Consider the following 21,073-nt stretch of genomic DNA (forward strand, 5'->3'; position numbering starts at 1 on the left):
TGTATGTTACATGCCTATAAAAAGTTTTTTAAAGCAAAAATAGCTTTGTTTGAACAATTTTAAGATACTGACTTCTAATCAGCATAGTGCCCCCTGCCCTTACCTTGTTGGATTCCTTAGAATTTCAAAAAATAGCAGATGGCTTTCTGGGATGCTAAATGCAGAGAACAGAATATGGGCTCCAGGAATACGTTCTTGAGAGGTCCCTTCAGTACAGTGCGGCAGGGTGCTGTTTTACCCGTTATTATTGAGCCCCTGCAGCAAATTTCAAAATGAGCGAAAGGTGGGCTTCTCCCTCCAATAGCTTGAGGTGTACTGGGGGAATTAAACTGATAATTTCCCCCTTATTAAAGAGAAATTAAACTTTAAATAATAAACAAATGTATATATTTATATGTATATTTATCATTTAAACCCCATGAGAGCAAGCTTATCAGATGTGATTTATTTGTTTGTTTGTTTGTTACTGCTGGATTTCCCACCCAGGAACAGGTGTTGGCACAAAGTAAACACTCAGTAGTCAGTAAATGAATGAAGGATAGAATAGAAAGAGAAAAGAAAGAATATATTTGGCTCTCAGTTCTTTTCAATGGGTTTGTGTATAACATTGCATGGGTATACACTTTATTTTATTATTCCCATGTTAAAAAAATTTAAGTCACTCCAGTGTTTTAGTGTTGAAAACGACACTGTGTTATCTTTGTATACAATTGTGCACTTGTGCAAAAAATGTTTGTGGGACAGATTCCCAGTGTTAGCACGACTGGCTGGAAGGGCATTAGCCTTTTAACATCGGATGGATACCAGCACATTGTGCTTCCCCAAGTTCTGTTCAAATTAGAAGGAACCTTAAATATTCTATTTTTTATATAATGTTCTCTTTGACAATCTGATGGAAGCCTTGAATTCTCTCTGCATAAAATAAATGTTCTTATGCACCACAGTTTTGGGCTTTTACACATTGGTTTGGAGGAATCATAGATGCCCTGGAGTTTGTTATGGACCCCAGGTTAAATTCTAACAAGTGCAGGAGAATCTACACATTGGCTGATTTATAATTGATGAGGCATCTCTCAAAAAATAAAAATGAGCATCTACAACTTAAATCAATTCTGTTGCTTTGAAACAATTTTAGATAGAATTTTTTGCTTATAATTTAAAGTAGTCCCAAAAGGAATCCAAATGCTAGTTCTGAAGGTGAAAGTCAAGAAAGCTAACAATTTGTTATTGCACTTTATTAGGCAGCTTTTACTTGCATTTATGAATTTGGGAAAACTGCCAGTCTTAGGACAATAACCCAGTCTACAGCCACACCACCCTGAATGTGCCTGATTTCGTCTGATCTCGGAAGCTAAGCAGGGTCGGGTCTGCTTAGTACTTGGATGGTAGGACATAGCCCATGTGAAGACCAAATATTCACTCTGTAGAAATTGTTCTAATTAAAGAAATGGAGTTTGCCGTAAAAGAGGAGACCAAGTGACAGTACCTCTACCTGGTAGGTACTGTGTATGACTTTCTGCTGAAGGAGTACTTCTCTCTCCATCTATAGAAACCTTTATTTAGTGACCAAGGTAAATGAAATTTCTTCCAAGAAGCCTTTACCAGTATCCTCAAGTTCGTTCATCTTTGGGATTCCTTTCTTTGCATTCCCACGACACTTAGACCATCTATTTGGCGGAGCATACGTATTCCATCATGTTCTTTAAGGAACAGGCTTCAGTGTTCTTTTTCTGTGTTTTCCCCACAAAGAGCACCTAGCAATGTGCCTGAAGTAGGTGCTCAGTAAATAGATGATGCGTGATTGAATGTATAAACGAATGATTTTGAGATAGGCCTTAAAGAATGTATAAATACTCAGCCAGAGCCTAAGGAATAATGATAAAATGAAGGAGAGGCGGGCAAAGCCTAAGCTAATTGGGAAGAATCATGACTTACCCAACCTCATAGATCACCCCATGCTTATTGTGTAATGAACTATGGGGAGCTAGCAAATTGAGAAGATCATTTTCAGCACAGTAGTGCAAACACTGATACTATTTTAAAATTTGTATTGCTTTTTATAAATCATCTTTTTATTTATTTTTTATTTTTTTAAAGATTTTATTTATTTATCTTTAGAGGGGAAGGGAAGGAGAGAGGGAGAGAAACGTCAATGTATGGTTGCTTCTCATGAGTCCCCCGCAGGGAACTGGCCTGCAACCCAGGAATGTGCCCTGATTGGGAATCGAACTGCGATTCTCTGGTTCGCAGGCCCGCGCTCAATCCACTGAGCTACACCAGCCAGGGCTAAATCATCTTTTTGAAATACAATATGGATTATTATACTAACCTATACTTTAAAAAATTGATAGTTTGAGCATTATAATATACCAAATTTCTAATGAAGTAAAGAGCACATATCCTAAAATATAGTTCTGTATACCAGCAGTATTTTATAATATAATAAGGTGGTCCTCTTCCCTTTAAATGTTATTCCACAGTGGCCTCACTGTTGTATCTAAAGGTACCATGTAGCGCACTTATAGAATTGTAGGAACTGATGGGAGAAAAAGACCAGAATAATTACTGATTTTCTTACAGGGTTTATACAATCATACCTACTTTACAATACATGACCCTTTGAAAGGCAGTGCAGAAAGTAAATGTTAAACAAATGTACCCCTACTTCAGATTCAGCAAGGATACAACTTCACCTCCAGCTACCCAAGTTTATGGACAGGAAATTATAAAAGAAAATGAGAGGAGAAAAACCCTTTTCTCAGTTCTCAAATAATGAGATAATGTTGGATTCTATCAGATGCCTTCTCCCATCTGCGTCTGTTCTAAATTACTTGGGAATTACAGGCTCTTGTAATGCACAAAGTGCACACACACGGTCTTACTTGTTTTATATCACACGACCTTCACAAAACCTTAAACTCGTATTTAATGCAAATAAGTATGGGAAGAGTAGTGAGATGACTTTGTGTCATTGAATCATAAAATCACAGGTTTGGAAGATACTTTAAAGCTGTTTACTTCACCTTCTATCAAGAGAACTATGATCTATTATCTTATTAAATAAAAGGTCATATGTATAGTTTAGAAAGTACATATAGCATGTATAATTTGTGTTTGGTTGTGGCACATGAGTTAAACTTATTAGACAGAATGTTTCTTGACATTTCTGTAAAGAAATTGAATCTCAAATTCCTAGAGTTGGGAATCAACGCCTGCCCCTGTGTGGTTTAATGTAAGATGCTGTGTGAGGAAAACCAATTTGAATTTGATAATAACAAAGCATTATGATGTGCTCTTTCTGGCTCCATCCTTTCATTCACATTCACTCCTACTAACTTAGTCCTGCACTAAGATTCTTGTTTGTAACAAAATCCCTTTATTGGAAACCAGTCCTATTGGATGAAAGAAGTCTGATGGAAGGTCTAAATGAGTGGAGTGGTTATCAGCTAGTGGAGAGCCTGGGGGCCACTTTTCTCCCAGGGACCTTTGTCATATCAGGAGATTTTCTTGTTGTCGTAAGTGGGGGAGGGTGCTATTCACATCTCATGGGCAAGGGGCAGGGATGCTGCTACACACACATAGGACAGCCCTCCACGATAAAGATTTATTCCGCCCAAATGTCGGCAGTGATGAGGTTGAGAAACACCACTATAAACCGATGTTACAAAATGTCTCCATGTTTGAGTTAAAGTTGTACTCATGCAAATTTATTAATAAAGCATATACGGACATTATTAGCATGTTTACCCTTCAAATTCAGCCACGTAAATATGAAAGTAACTTCTAAAGATAACTCTCTTGTTTCCACCTACTTCCTCCCCAACGGTTCTTTTGCACAAATAAATTTCTCTAAAATTTCCGTATAACTGGGAGTTATTTCTTATAAGCTCTGAGCCTATGGTAGTTGTGAGTAACCCCTCTAGGACACCGAGGAGGAACGCAGAGCTAAAAATGCTTTTAAGACTGATGATGCTATTAAAATATCAATGCAATAGAAAATAATTAGCCATGATCAATTACACCATGTAAAAATAGATTCTCTTTAATTTTTATTCTATTTTCTATACTCTTTAATGATCTTCTGCTTGAAATGTGGTGGCAGATTCTGAATCTTAAGTCACCTGAACTCAAGTGTCTATGTTAACAATGCAAAAACAATAATTACTTGCACTCAATATTCCTTAAGAATTAATTTTTACAGAAAAAGTATTTCTCACCAGTGTGATGAATATTAGTATATTTTTATTATTTCAGTTTGAAATAAAGAGCATTCGCCTAACTTCAGTTTTTTACCAGAGTTCGTTTTCAGGGCCTCTTTAAACCATTTGTTGTACAAAATTCACAACCATGACTACCTTGCATTTTGTGACCACCTGCCTGAGAGGGTACGTGTCAGAATTATTTGGCCAAGAGATTCTCCTTATGCTGTGGTTTTTCTCATGTATTATGTCTGAATTCTCCTGTATAGCCTCTCCAGTTCTATGCTTCTTAATCTTTAGTTAATAAGTCTTCATAAAAATACTTAAATAAGTATACACATCTCAAATCTGACATGTTTTTATATTTTATTTTATGCCAGGACATTTTTATAAGAACAGTAGTATTAATAATTTATAACACTACCTTAAATGTATAGAACACAACACAAAAATGTTCTAGACCACTTTAAAGTGTCTTATGGCATATGCTTATACACATAGATATAACATATACCACATAGAAATGCACATGCTTGTCTACACACACATTTCTTCTACTTTCTATATTTAACCTCTTTGAGGAAGGACATCATAGGCATTCTACTAATATATCTGCAATAGTGCCCAATAATCTCTAGGCTACAAAACCATGAATAATTTAACCAACTAATATTACAAGGAGAAAAAAGTGCCGGGGAATTCTAGCAAGCCAAATTTAATTCAGACTTGGCAGTTCAGAGAGGAAACCTCTTCCATGAAAAGTATAAATAGAATCATTTGTGTCAATGGGTGCTTAGAGTCTCACCAGCACTTCACTCAAAGACTGAGACATCTTTAGAAAATCCGGATGCCGACTCAGTGCCACATCAATCATCTTTGTGGCCACTCCATCCCTCGGGAGTTAGAGAGGTTAGCTCTCCCCCAAGTTAAAGCATTTACTCCTTCCCCCAGGTGAACCTGGGAATCAGTCCAGAGGAGGAAGGTTGATGATTACAACAAACTTGAAAATTGTTTTAAACTCATCATGACTGGGGCCCTAATTCTGTCCAACTAATTATCATTCATTCTGCCTTAAGTCTCTGGACCAGTGCTTCCGTTTGTAACTGACTGCTGGCCTGTCACCTACTGGCTTCTTTCTTGTCGCATGTCATATTTTCCTTATGCTTGTTATGCTCTGAAGGGTCCTGTCCAGGCTAATTTTGGATGTCAAGCTGTCATTAAAAGACCCAATGCATGAATGTTTAAATAACTTACCTTTGCTTTAAATTATCCTTAAGTTATTGTGGTCATTACAAGTAAGCAAAAGGCATTTCATAGCATCCTTTACAAAGCACAGAGCACAGATAATCCTTAATTTCTCTTGAGAGAGGAGGGAGCAATGTTTTCTCCTGTAGTTTCACCCATAAACTCTTACAAAAATGTTTGCTTTGTGTTGTTTCTCTTCAAAAAAAGGGAATGCCATCCAAGCACAAATCCACGTTTTCTATACATTAAGGACAATATGTGGTAGGAATAAGAATTCTCAAAATCCCAATGTCATCAACCCCCTCATGATTTTCAGAAGTTATCTGATAACCAAAATGCAAAGGACAACACCATGTTCAAAGGAGAAACCATCTTATTAAATATGCCCATTATGCCAGGAGCTGCCCCTGGGGTTGCAGACACTAAACTTATATATGGTCCCTTCCCCATTGTAATTTCACTTTCATCACTGAGACATTATGGACTTGAAATTCATAGAGCTTTAAAATTTATTATAAAATTTGGTATATATATATATAGAGAGAGAGCACATTAAGTTCTCTAGGGAAAATAAAAGCTAAATGGTTTGAAAGAAATAGTGATGCACTAAATTTGGGGAAAAGGAATTTTCTTATTTCTCTGTATACTGGCAAAGTATTTTACCTCATTGGTACCTAATCTCTGTAAGTTGTTTTCGCTTCTTTGGGGCATTGTCAATCATCAAAACTAATTGTGCTTTTATAATGATAAGAGATAATTAGAGGTGCATGTCCTGCCATGACCTAAGGTATAGACCCAGATTATCTTGCAGTTATTACATGTTCAAGTATCTTACTATGTACTTGAAAAAGCAAACATTATATCTCCAAATGGTTTCCTTGGTTTGGCTACCTGCCCCTGTGTAGTGCAGGAACAGATCTTAAAATACATGATAGAAGTTGCACATTTAGAAGCCAAAGTATTATAGAAAATGAGTACTGTCATGTAAAATAAAGCAATTTCTAACTCCAGTTGGTTTTCATGTCTGCAAATATATGTCTAAACACTCACAAATTTTATTTTAATAAAGCCTAAGAGATCATCTCTTTATTTAGAGGCTTAAAGTTTTCTATGCTTTTAAGTTAAAATGAATTAAAGCTACAATATGGAGAATACTAAACAAGTTAAAAATTAATGAGGTAGTTTTTTTATAATAACACTGAACATATAACAAACAATTTTAGTAAACCTCTTGTCTTCAATAGCAAGTGAAAACCACATTCTCATGCATTATATTTGTGTTCTTTATTTTTAAAATGTTAAAATGCTGGAAACTAGTTGTTATGTGACATAAATACATAAAATTTGTAATGATTTTGTTCGCTGGAGCAAAAATTGCTTTAAAGACAAGTAGCTTCCTCAACTGACAGAAATTTAAGATAGGAATTTTATTACCTATTTTTATTTATGAAGGTTAATGATTTTTATCCCAATATGAAATTTTGTATGCGTTGTGATTGATGGATAATAATGAAATGTGGTATTGACCATGTCCTGCTTCTTCATGAAATCATAAGGTGGTCTTATTTGTGTGTTGCACATGACTTAGCTTTGCACTGTAGCACCACCTGGTGGACGAAATATCATTTTCTTCTGTACTTAAGCCCCTTCACTATATATCCAGTTATGACATACAGGTATTTTAATTATAAAATGATCTAACCTTAAAGATTACTGTAAATAATATGAGGTAAAAAATCTGAGGTGTTTTCTAAGTACTAATGACCAGTTAAATGTCTGAATTTTTTTAAACTTCATTAATATATATGGCTTTGAATTGTCTGACACATACATATGCAAAAACCATGGGGTTTTCTTTAGAATATAATTTTGTATCATTTACATCTTTTTCTCCATGAAGAATTAAATAAGACTAAGACATTTTCAGTAGCTTAGTTGTAAATTATGGTATAAGTTAGACTGTCTACCAAAAATTCAGGATAATCTCTTTATAAATACTTTATGAAGATTTTTCATACAACAAATTCTTATTGTGATAACAGTTTATCAACAATTCAAATTAAAACTACTATTTTAACCAATGCTATTATAAAAGAAGTCATTTCATGCTTATTTTCCCTTATAATTAAAATTTAGTGTGGTCATATATATTATTAGCTCTTAGTTTTTAATACTTAAAAGACGTTTCCAGAAGATAAATATGACAATATTTCAAGTGAAAAAGATAACTACATTTAAAGTTAGTTTTGATAACTTAACACATGTTGATTTTTGTCTGGTCCCACACCTCTGTGAAATACGGGATTTTCCCTCTGAAATACGGAGGAAATACACCCTCCCATGTCACTGTATCCCTTAGGAATACACTCTTGTGCATTCCCTGAGAAAACTGTGGGGGATGGGGGTTTAAATTTAAATTGTGTAACATTCAAAGGCTGAGTAGCCAAATAACAGGTGATGACATTTAAATAGTAAATACATTCTAGCTTCCCACTTCTAGTATGTCATTTCAGATAAAATTATAATAAATAGCCTCCACTAAGATATGCTTCTTAAACTACAGTTAAATGTAGCAGATGCCCCCTCCCACCCCTTCACCCTTTATCCAAGGCTTTGCTTTAACCAAGATCAGAAAATATTAATGGGAAAATTACAGAAGTAAACAATTTATAGGTTTAAATGAGCACCATTCTGAGTAGTGTGATGAACTCTTGTGCTATCCTGCCTGATTCTATTTTATTGTTCATTACATTGTTGTTAATCTCTTATTGTGCCCAATCTACAAATTAACATTATTATAGGTATATATATAGGGTGGGTCAAAAGAAGGTTTATAGTTGTGAGTACACAAAACAGAATTTATTCTTATATTATTATTGATTAGTTATTATATTATTTTCCATATGAATAACTGCAAACCTATTTTTGCCCCATGTTATATATTGATGAAAAACATAATATATTTAGAGATTGTTACTATCCATGGTTTCAGGCATCTACCAGAGGTCTTGGAGTGCATACCTTGTGGGTAAGGGGAACCTTGTACGTACCTTGTATATTGTTACCTCTAGAAAACACTTAAAATCTTCTGTCTTTTTTTTTCTCCTTCTTTCTAAGGCCTTGGATTGTACACTGTAAATTCAGCATACGGAGATACCATTACCATGCCTTGCCGACTCGACGTACCTCAGAACCTCATGTTTGGCAAATGGAAATATGTAAGTGTGACCTACCTTGGATTTATTTAATTGCCTCTAGCTATTGAAATAAAATTCGTCCTGTGAGTGAATGTGAATTTCAAATTAACATAATGGCAATATGCAACTCTGGTACAAATGTAGGCACATAGAATTCACATGTTGATTATGTCAGAAGAATAATTCCTAAGTCTTACACAGCAAATACTATTTTAAAATGAATGTGGTAAACACCTCATTCTTAGGTCATATTAGTCTGAAAAATTCAACATTAAGTGTTTGAGGCGGAACAAAATGCAGGGATCCAGAGTAAAACGAGTGGGTGCAGGACAAGGCTCAGTGGCAGCTGGCTGCTGCGCGCTGGTGTTCTGCTTGGTGCGGCTGCGGCAAAGGCCGGACGCACAGTAGCCAAGGTGCCCAAAGGTTCGCTGCAAGTTCATCTCAGTATCACAGGTTGTCCCCGACGATTTAGTCTCGGGGTGTGTTGATGTGTCGGTCCTTTTTATGTTTAATATTGTTGATTTTATCCATTGCTTACAGATAACAAAAACGCATTTTCTTGAGTATCAAGGTACAGAGGGGTCTAGAAATGGCAGGTAGATACCCTGGTAGGTGAAGGTGAGGTGGTCAGGTGACATCGACTGACAAATTGTCTCAATTTAATTACTAAAACCAACACGAGGTGTCTCTGAGGCATGATTTCCCAGTGCTGCCTCATATGAGATCCGTGGTAGTTTGCAAGCTTAAAATCGACATGGTTCCCTGAGCAGAATGGCTCCTTGAAATATTAAGAGATGTCTGAAAAAGAAAAAGGTTTGATGATCAAATAACTTTTGAAGTTCCTTTAGTGCGGCACTTTTTAGAGCATTTCATGTGTTAAGATGCATTATGAATTATCTGAGTTTGATTCATCTCTTATTTATTTAACCACACAAATTTTCCCCCTCAAATATCTGCAAAAGCAAACATTCTAAAGAACACACTTTGGGAAACGTACTATGGCTGCAGCTAAAGGGCGAAACAACACATTCTTTTAAAATACGGGTTCCGAGGTCAGACCAGCAGGCTCTGCCCCACTCACTGTGGGCTTCAGGACACAGAATTACTACCCATTTTCTCATCAGTAACATGAGATGATAAGAATAATCTTCCTGTAGTGTAATGAGGCTTACACGAAGTAACTCCTATCAGAATACTTATAGAAAGCTTGGCGGGTGATAGCCGCCGTGAAATGTGAAACCTGTTATGGCTGCAACCCTCGAAGCTCATTGTGTGTGAGGGAGGTGGGAAAGGAGAACCAGGGTGCTTCTCCGGGCTCACCTCCTGCCGTCCTGCTCACATCAGACTCCTTCTTGTTCCCTGTAAAAGTGGACATATGGACTTTGGCCTATGCAGACAAAGTCTACTCCCACCCCTAAAATTCCTACAGTCTGGAAATGACCACATAATTCACTTGTTGATTCAAATTGACTGCCAACATAAATAGAACACAGAGGGTGGAAGCTTCTGTGATCACAGACTTTTCTGAGAATAACCCAGGGATTCATTTTCACCTGAACGGAACGGGCACAGCGGTAGTGGAAACAAGCAGTAATGGCAATTTTCAAATTGTTCATTAAGTAAAAAGCTTCAGCAATAAACTGACGAGATACGTTTGATATACCATGTGCTCTAAAAACTATTGATTTGCAGCATAGTCTACAACCTCTAGTTTAATGTAACCTGACAGACAAATGGGAGGTTTGGAAAGAGTGAAAGGGAGCAAACATTGAGGAAGGACGGATCACCTTCCCCCCTCCTGTGCAGTGATCTCCCAGTGAATGAGGATCCTACCTCCCTGTGCACCCCCTTGCACCCCACCCCCGCCACCTCTTCACCAGTTTCTGCCTCCGTGGACGTGGCCTCTAATGGCTGTAGAGAGTGGTACACAGTAGTCATCACGGAGCCAGACCTCCGAGCTCCAGTCTTGCTTTGCTGGGGCACTTTAAGTAGCTGGGCCTTTGAACAAGTTGTTTAACCAACCTGTCTCCATTGTCTGATCTGTAAATAGCACTAATGTCTTTACTCTAACATACAGGGTTGTTATGGGTATTAAATCAATTAATGTGTGGAAAGCCTAAAGAAAGAACCTGGGATGTAGTTAAGTACTCAATATTTAATAACTTCTTTATTGCATAATTGAATGAAGAAACAAATTTAAGGTTACTGGTCTAACATATTTCTCTTAATCAGTAATGATTTAGGGCAAGGATTTTCATTGTAAACCTGTGACAAAATTAAAAGATTTGAGGAGAATATTAGCAATGTGTTCATATAATCAACCAACTAAAACTTGTGAAGTCGAAAATTAGCTTAGTACTTGCACTAGTGTGGTCCCCTGTAACAAAATACCATAAACATGAACTTGTACAACAGATTTATTTCTCACAGTTCTGGGGGCTGAGAAGTCCAAGATCAAGGTGCTGGCTGGCACATTCCACTCTTAGTGGGGGTACTCCTCCTGAATGGTAGACAGCAGACCTGCTGGCCTTCTGCTATGTGCGCATATCACCTCTTCTTTGTGCTCTATGGAAAGACACCCCCATGTGTCTTACCTTCCATATAAAGGACGGATCCCATCATGAGGGTACCGTTGCCGTGGCCTCATTTGAACCTAATTACTTTAAAGGCTCCACTCCCCGATAGTAGTACATGGGGGGCTAAGACTTTGACATAGATTTGGTGGGGACATGAATATCTAGTCCAGAGCAGTAACAAATCACAATAATTTTTAAAATATAATACCTTGAAATTTGCCATGTACTTTAAAATACTTTATCATATTTTTTCCTCAAAGGTCTTGTGAGGGAAATAGAAGATAGATTTCTCCTATTTTAAATGAAATTTCTTAATAGGAAAGAATGTTCTTCTAGGAGCAGGAGTAGAAATGAATTATATCTCAGTGCTTTTGGCATAGCCGCGTATGCCCATATTATATTTTATTCTGATAATAAGCTTTTATATGAAAGCCCTCTGAGCTAAGTTTTATGACTGAAGTAACAAAACTATGGATTTTAGTGATTAATCTGATTCTCTGGCTAAATGGACATGAGGGTTTCACAAGGGCAAATCCTGCCTTTCCATGAAGAACCATTAAACTGTGTTATGTGTAAAGGTCAGCTGTGTCAGTTTTGGCAGAAACTGAAAGGTATGGACATTTGAAGTATGTGGACGGAAGTGAGGAATATGCAAAAGAGAATTCCCCGTTATTGCTAAGTGAACCCTTGCAGCTCAGGTGCGCGCTTGCTGCGATGGTTAACTGAATACCACATGAACACTTGTGTATTTGTTTACATCTGTTTGTTCCTTTATACTGGACACAAGGGCACCTCTTGTCACTTTTCAAGCAGTCACTAATTCTGCCCTCCCAGCGCAGGAAAATCTCAGATTCCTAGAGCTTTACCATTTCTTTTTCAGGTATTTAAGCTCATACCTGGAAAAGAACTTACAGCTGCTCTTATGAAGTGAAATTCTGTACCCAGAGATTTATGCGAGGCTTGTATTCGAGTTATTCTTCTTGGCCACAACTGTAAAACTGGTGGAAGAATATTATTTGGGATGGGACTCTGAAACATCTGGATATGCTCGTCTTTAAAATACGTTGTTATTTTAACTTTTAGGAAAAGCCCGACGGCTCCCCAGTATTTATTGCCTTCAGGTCGTCCACGAAGAAGAGTGTGCAGTACGATGATGTTCCCGAGTACAAAGACAGACTGAGCCTCTCGGAAAACTACACGTTGTCTATCAGTGACGCGAGGATCAGCGATGAGAAGAGATTTGTGTGCATGCTAGTGACCGAGGACGACGTGTTTGAGGCGCCGACGATAGTCAGGGTGTTCAGTAAGTAGTCTGTGGTGTGCCTGCTAAGTGGGGTTGATGCCCGGTCCTCGAACGTGCTCTTGAGAAAGAAGACTGAACCCTCTGTGGTGTCCACAGAGCAGACATCCATGTAAGAGGGTGTCTAGCGATCTTCATTCTCATGCATGCTGTCAGTGAGGAAAACTAAAAACTGCGAAACTCAACTAGGTCTTTTGCAGCGAGGGACTAAAAGAATGTTCTCTGATCTTTTGTCAGGTAAAATTTCCTGTGATATGGAGAACTACTAAGGGAAAATTGGCCTGTGGTCTTTAACTTTCACTGATATGTACAAACAAATGTTCTGTGAGGTGTGCATAGATCCCTACGTACATATATTCATTCATGTCATGCAAACATATAGTGTGTTAAGCAGGCCACATAAAATTGAACTTTCATGTGTGAAAACAGTGCAATACAGGCAAATCCAAACTCTCTTGTGATTTTGAAATCTAAGCTTTAAAAATAAGAGTGTATAAGCCCACCCACACATACATCCTGACCTTAAATGCTTGCTGGTTTATTTCTTCAAAGTGTTTACTTCGTTTATAAAATTGCCCTAAAATAACGAAGCTTACCGTAATCCTGAATGTGTGTGCAGACAACAAGAAGGGGGAAAACATACAGCAGGGTTAAAAGAAGAGAAGAACGTAGAAGAAACTTTCGGTAACTGTGGTAGTCTTGATGGCAAGGCCACTTTGCCTAACAATGATCCATAGTTAAAGCTCCTGTGCACATAGATATGCAAATGAATGACTGGAGAAGTTCTACTTAGATCATCTTTTAATATTCGAGTATAAAGTCCCACTTCCCTCACCTCATAATATTCTAGAAAATCCTGGGAGAAAAAGAGTCTCACAAGTTTCAGAACGCCAGTCGTTCGTTAGGGAGGAAGGTCTTGCTTCAGTTGGTCCCTCTGCTTTCCAATGACCTGACAGCACCTGGAAATGATTAAAATAAATATGGAAGAAAGAAGCCCCAAGGCCTTGCTACCACAGCAAGAAGCCACAATCGTTCCGCTTTTCCTGTAAGAGCCAACGCAGCTCAGGGGAGCTGTCCCTTCAGTGTTCACACGGACTTTTACGTCCCTGTGGGCACAGGACATGGGCTCAGAGATGCTGAGCCTATGAGAGAAAACCCTTGTTCTCCAGAAAAAAACTTGTAAACGATTTTTTACATGTTTTAGGTGATTACCTTTCAGCTTAGAGAGCAGTTTCCAGAAACCATCCACTCGTGCCCATTATTTTAGGAATCAAACCAAATACCAAGTGTTTATAAGCCATGGCCCCTCTGTTAAACACCCCCAATAATCTGCATCCTGCATTTGGCAACGCCCCATTTGTGTTCTTTCTTTTGTTTTATTTCACTCTGATAATTAGGGAGATGGATTATGCTGTGCTAGGGACACTTTCTAAAGACAGCAACCAAAATGTTTAAATTAGGCCATGATGTATTAAATATACGCACGTATCAAGAATGTACCACCGTAGGCACCGAGATTAATTGCTGGGACTCTAAAGGTCATGTGTGATGATTGGCATTGTCAGGTTTCTCTTCACCGGGTCAAAATGACCAAATCTCAAGGTAGTATACAAGAAAGTTGAGAAAATTCAGGTTGTCCCATTTGTTGTGACAATGTGCAAACTATACTCTTTTTAAAAACATGCCATATGAAGAAATGCAGTTGGTCTCCTTAGATAAAGACTGTGAGCCATTGTGGAGCGCAGAGCACTTCTCTGATCGAGGCAACAAACTCACCCGCATACAGTCAGCGCCCTCCCCCTCGCCTCTGAATGCTGTTGAAAACAAAGTGACTCTCAGGAACAGAATTTGCATTCCAGGCTCTGGGCCAGGGAGAATTTAAACAGACAAATTACACACTTTTGAAAATGGAGTTTTATACTAGAAACCGTGGGACACTCCAAGTCTAATAAAATGAACAGCGCAGTTCAAAGAAGCTGTTTGCAAAAGCATATAGGGGCTTCACTTTCTTAAAAATAATGAATTTACTTTAGGTCACTTTTCATGAAGCAAACAGCAGCTGTGATGGGGAGGCTTTCATTTCGTGCATAGTATGTATTGCAGTCACTTAGGAGTTACTAGGCTCATCAATCAGTCCTCTGTTTCCTTCTGTCTAATCACCTAGCAACATGCACTGTGTACCACAGAAAGGAGTGTGGTTAACGTGAGCTAATCCCAGATCAGCTTGCTGCAAAGCGTCGTCCTCACGGGCAAAGTCAGATGGCATTTATTCAACCCAGGAGCCTGGACTGATGACTTTGTTACCTCTGATGTAGGGTTGTTTGTTTAGTTTTAACCTGTATCTCAGAAACAAGAAGTCATTTCAAAAAAGCAGCCCAGATCAAAATAAATCACTAATACAGCTTTTTTCCATTGGCAGCTGAGTGGCCTCAAAATCAAACTGTTTGCATTTAATGCACATTTGAAGCTAATAATACCGTTTAAAAGGAAGAATTGACCTTTGATAGTTCCCAAAGATTTGTCCCAGTCATTGTGCAAAAGGTGTTAGAGGACAAATGGGTACCCAGATTGCCAAGTGGCTTTCGGTGGTGTAATGGAAAAATCACTGGGCTGCTTATCAGGAGACCTAGCTTGTTAATATGCTGGTAATTTCTGACCTTGGTCAGACTGAGAAGTCACTTCACCCGTCTGGGGCTGTGAGTCCCTCCTCATCAGTAAAATAAGTTCTCTGACTTAGATGGCAGTTTTCCCATTGTGTTCCTAGAGTCCTCTTGAGAAATTAATGAAGAAAGCTGAGAAGGTGAGGAGCTGCCTCTGTTAGATTAGCTAGAATTCCACCTACTCAATATTTCAAAGTTTTTTTCATGATAATTTGTTCAGGGTAAAATAGAGGCAGGCGGAAAAGCTACACTTCTAAAAAAGCATTCACAGACCACCAATCCAGGCTAACCTGTCCAGAATCTTACACTCCAGTGTCTGTGGAGCTGAGAGACTGTCCCCATGACAGAGACTGTGGTGTGCATCTGGACCAGCTCCTCTCTCACTGATGGGTGGTGCTAGTTTGCTTCACACAGTTGTTTTAGAGCTTGCCTGTGGATTGTGGTCTCACTGTTCTTTCACAAATGAGCATCCCTCTTCCCCACTTCCTGTGAAAGTTAGTCAACCTGCAAATATTTTTTTAATGAAGAAGGCAGAGAATGACCTATTTAACAAATGTGACCTATATTGTATATTTCATTTTGACTCTTTAAATATTAAAAAATTACCCTTCCCATCTCATGAGGAAAATAAACTAATGCCATGCTTACAACGGTTTACTTAAACTACGTCGGGATTTATGAGGGGTGAGTGCTGACAAAGCACTGAGGGAAGCACTCTCGAGTCAGTGCAGCAGGGCGCCTGCCCTTCCTCCCTCTCCTCCCACATCAGACTGAGCTGTCCTGTGTGGGGTTTACACTGTACCTTGTGGGTGATACAGGGCGGTTGTGCATTCATCACTCCATCCTCACTCAGCTGTGAGACCCTTGACAAAATTATTTTAATAATGCAAATAAATTCGGGGCATGACTTTATCTTTAAGTTCTGTACTTGGTTATGAACCCTTGAATGATATTAAGACATAATTCATGTAAAGTTTTTAGAACCCTGCGGAATCAATATGCAATTTTGTTAAAATAGTACAGGTGTCCCCTTTTATGGTCTTCCAACTAATACTCATTGATTGTTACAAGCTAATACAAGAGAAAACTCACACAGAATATAGAGTTAACATAGAGGGTTTTAAACAAAACTTTAAAGAGAAAATAACTCAGATCAATTCAGTAGGCATTACCATTACTTTCACAGTACCCACTGCGATGTTCCCTTCCAAATACAAAGACAAATAACAGTGTGAAGAGGACTAAGCTTTCAGCATTCTTTCATCAAGTTTCCCTGGATTTGCAATAGTTTCATTTTATTGAAATAAGAATAAACTTTTAAAAATATTAGTGGAAGTTAATCCTTTATACAAGGCCAATTGTTTATGGTCTTACGTACATTAATAAGAGCTCACAGGGTTTACCAGGCACGGGAGAGAAATAGATGCATTCCATGTAAGAGGAAGTATGTGTCCAACTGGTTAGATACATGCTTTGGGCGAACCAAGATGTAGTACAACTCAGCCAAATGACCTGCCCACATTTTGTATTAAGAGCCTTCATTTTGTCAGAGGATTTTTTAAATTCTTCCATGTATTCCAGACTTAGATGCTACTGTTAATTTTGACTCTGATTGGCCACATGAATAAATTTAATATCTCACCTCACTTCAGCTCTCAGAGCAGTGTCACTGATTTCAGTTCCCAGCAGATTTTGTCTGACATGCTTAAGCCCCAAGAATTTTCATTATATTTGAGTAGTTTGGTTGCAGCCCTCTTTCCAATGTGTTACATTTGCATTAAAACACAAATTCTGAACAGAATTTATGTATTAACAATAGCTCAGAGTTGTAATTATGAATATTAGTGACATTAAATTAAAATAGTGATCTCATCAAGGCTTACTGGTGTATGGGAAGGCTTAGTCTGCCACTGTATGTTTCCCAGAAGTGACTGCTTAAACTAGAGTTTTTGTCAGTTTTTATAAGCTTTTCTATCACATTTTTAACAATCAGGCGGTCAGATGGGACTTCTTGTTTACGTGGATGTAGTTGTCTCTGTCATTAGAAGTTGGCTTTCTAGTTTTCCATATTTCTTGTTTATATTTTCCACCTTTTTAATATTTTGTTTCCAATCTACGTGTTTAGGAAATTGATAATCACTGTTGTGAAAAGTATATTAGGAGAATTATATTTCTAGAATCAGTGGTTTAAATGAACCCTCTTAAAGTACATGAGTTCCACACATGGGCAGATTTATATGTTTTTTAAGATTTTATTTTTAGAGAGGGGGAAGGAGGGAGAAAGAGAGGGATAGAAACATCAGTACATGGTTGCCTCTCGAGTGCCCCTCACTGGGGACCTGGCCTGCAACCCAGGCATGTGCCCTGACTGGGAATCAAATTGGTGACCCTTTGGTTCACAGTCTGGCACTCAATCCACTGAGCTACAGCAGCTAGGGCCCAGATTTATTATTGTTATTATTATTAATAATAATAATAATATAAAACATAATTGCAAAAGGGAAATCAACCCAATATTCACCTGAAGAAGTATAGATATTTTGTATATAGTCTTACTGATATTTATTTTGCTACACTAAAGACTTTTTTATTTCCATCTTCATTTTCTGTAATGCTCTGGGTAGGTAACTTGTCTGATAACTAGTAATAATTATGCCAACTTAGTTTAGTTTGTTAATCAAAATTATAAGTATTAGAGATGGTAAACAATAAGAGTCTAAAGGAAAGCATAGCTGGTTATTTTTATTTATCTATTTATATAAGAAAAGAATAATTCTGCTCCATGTGACTCAGAGATGTCAGTGCCAACAAGGCACTATCCATTTTCTGTAGACTAATTGTTGGACCTCAGAATAAACTAACCTAAAATAAGCTTAAATAATACCTTGTTGCTGAATTTTTTAATCAGTTCTTTCTGAAACCTCTATTAGAATTTATGTTTACAGAATTTCCTGTATTTGAAATGTTTCTCTTCATTCCCTCAGGTTCCAAACTTGAAAGATTTCACTACATTTGTAGTGTTGCAATGTGACTTCACTTAAAAGATAAGATTGAGGATACAGTGGAAACCTGGGCCTCAGTGTCCCTAAACTAACTTAGCATTTTCTCATGACTTTAAAGCAATGACTCTTAAACTTTATTGTGCCCAAAATTCCCTATGGAACTTGTTTAAAATGTAGATTTATAGAATTTCTCCCCCAGAGATTTGGGTTCATTTGGCCAGGTAGGGCTCAGAAACCCGCCGTTTAAATCAGTGAGTGCTGCTGTGATTCTGGTCATGTGGATTAGGATCTGCACCTGAGGAGTGGAAGCGCTGATAATGGACACAGTAATCAATTGGAGATAACACATCCTCTCTAGCACATTAACCTGTTTCACTATCAAATTCATATTCATTGTGTATAAGATGTCCAAAACCATTATTGATCCTTTTTGCAAAGGAGTTATAAGCATTTAAAATATTTAACATCATGTAGCAAATATTCAAAGGGTGTGGACTAGACTTCTCCCTTAACATATTATATAGAAAGCCTATCCTATATGCTATTGCTTGATTTTCTACTTTGAATAAATGAAGTACTTTTGTAAGTGAAATCACAACATCCTGTTATACTTTCATGTGCACTTAAAACCTTTCTCTACTTAACTTTAGAGCAACCGTCTAAACCTGAAATTGTTAGCAAAGCACCATTTCTTGAAACAGAGCAGCTAAAAAAGGTAAGCGTTTGCTTTTCATTGGTTGCCTTTACTTAGCCTACTATTAAATGCCTTCACCCGACCTCAGACACCAGGACAAATAAGATAAGCTTTGTCCCTGGTGCAGCTGACAGTGTTGCAGGTGCGGGTCAGAAAGTCTGCCAGAGGGACTGTGGGGCGCAGGGGAAGGTGATGCCATTTCTGAAGGGAGCAGAGGGAAGTGAGAGTGAAAAGAGGCATGTCTTTCTTGTTTGAATGAACTGAATATTTAATGGAGCCATGAAAGATGAGTAGATTTTACCAGCAATTTGAATTACTATGATATGAAAGACAATGACATTTGGGGGAAACACTGAGTTATTTGCATTGCCGGTCAGAATTTTGGATGCTAAGGCAGTGGATGAGAAAGTGAAGATAAATCCTGAAAGGTAAGGAGAGGGTGGATTATGATAGGCCTTATGTGTCAGGTAGGGGATATGGATTTTATACTACTGACAAATTACTGAAAAGTTCAAGTAAAGGTGTGAGACGACCAGATTTGAAAGATCGCGCCTGCAGGGGTTGGAAAGGAGGTTGTCACAAAGGAGGGACAGATCTGGAGTTCCACAGTTTGGCACATTAATTGCCCAATAATCCCATTTTCACTGGGTAAGACACTTCAATTTTGCATTGTAGGGGGAGAAAACAAGTCTGGAATTTTTTGCAGCAGATTAAACTTTCCCACATAATGTTAGTTTGTAAACACTAAGTGTTAAAGTTAAAACACATTTGAAGGAAAGTGGTGGACCATATTGCGTCTGGAAGGCCTGTGGTGTGAAGCTGGGAAGGCAGCCACACGCTGACGCTGTGAACGACTCCTGCACAGGCAGGTCTGTGAACCTTGGCCATAGCCAGTGTTCTTGCGATTGTGCCATTCCATTCATGTTAAAAATGACTAATGTCAAAATGAATTTGATAACGTTTTTACATAAATGGTTTTATTAACAGGTGCAGTATCTATGGTGTATTTTTAAATGAGCAACACCATAATTTTAAGTGTAAAACGTTGTTCTTATAAAAGAGAGCATTTATACAGTCCTTAGTTGGTACTTAGGAAATGAATGGGCCAGAAACCTTTGGGCTGACCCCCAAATTCTCTGAGGATTTTGAGCTTCGGCATTGACAGTCACCGAGGAAACTGAGGTAGTAACATTTCCTCTTTGTTTTGCAGTTGGGTGACTGCATTTCAAAAGACAGTTACCCCGAAGGCAACGTCACCTGGTACCGGAGTGGACAGGGGCTGCAGCCCCTGGAAGGAGGTGGGTGTGAAGGCGGCCACGCACTCTGATGGCCTGTTTTGACTTTCTCTCATCGAGGGATTTCTTAAACTACCCCACATCTAAATGTGCTGCTGTCTTTTGATCTATGACTCTCTGCTTTGTTACTTTACATGTCCATTAAATCATTAAATGATTTTAAGAAAAAAAACACCATTTTAGCCCTTGTGCAAAAGAATCAAGAGCAAAGAAAATTACTTCTGTATGTGACATGTTTTAGAAGTTAATTAAAGGGAATGGGAAATCAGATTCCAGGATTCTATTCTGTCCTTGTCTCTGATTCATGGCTTTGAAAAAAACATCTGCCTCACTACAGGCCACTTTTCCCTCCTGTTAAGTACATCGAGAAGGACAAAAAGGCATTGTGCCGTTTCATTAAGAATGGTGGAATTGTGATTTTCTGATGAAAGATCCTGTCATTAGTGTTCTGTATTTTCTTCAGCGGTGGTGATAATTTTTAAAAAGGAGGTGGACCCAGTAACTCAGCTGTATACCATGACTTCATCACTGGAGTACAAGACAACCAAGGCCGACATACACATGCCGTTCACCTGCTCTGTGACATATTACGGACCATCAGGACAGAAAACTCTTTATTCTGAACAAGCAATCTTTGATATCCACTGTAAGTAATTTGACATATAATTATGCAGTTTTAATGCATTAGGAAAAATATTTAAATGCTTATCATTCTTTTAAGTCCCAATACTAATGATTTTTGGATTCAACTTCAATCCTCACCCCTACTCCACAGCAGCCCAATAATCTCTTCCTCATTGAAAGACCTATAGAGTGAAGGCTTACAAGTCTTGTGATATCTTTCACTCTTTATTATTTATGAGCACGTTCCTGTATTCTGCTAGATACTAAGCTCCTTAAAGACA

The 21,073-nt window shown here is 38.0% G+C and overlaps 1 protein-coding gene across 1 annotated transcript in view; it reads left to right on the forward strand.

Moving 5' to 3' along the window:
- Positions 1-21,073, forward strand: part of ALCAM (activated leukocyte cell adhesion molecule) — a 198,332-nt gene that overhangs the window by 134,358 nt on the left and 42,901 nt on the right. The window contains exons 2-6 of the mRNA XM_053663166.1: positions 8,562-8,662; positions 12,301-12,520; positions 18,830-18,894; positions 20,084-20,171; positions 20,632-20,814. Coding sequence (XP_053519141.1) covers positions 8,562-8,662; positions 12,301-12,520; positions 18,830-18,894; positions 20,084-20,171; positions 20,632-20,814 — 657 coding nt within the window. The remainder of the gene's footprint in view (positions 1-8,561; positions 8,663-12,300; positions 12,521-18,829; positions 18,895-20,083; positions 20,172-20,631; positions 20,815-21,073) is intronic.

The sequence above is a fragment of the Artibeus jamaicensis genome, unplaced genomic scaffold (assembly GCF_021234435.1).
Source record: "Artibeus jamaicensis isolate MK-2021 breed Jamaican fruit bat unplaced genomic scaffold, CSHL_Jam_final contig_3126, whole genome shotgun sequence".
Taxonomy (NCBI): Eukaryota; Metazoa; Chordata; class Mammalia; order Chiroptera; family Phyllostomidae; genus Artibeus; species Artibeus jamaicensis.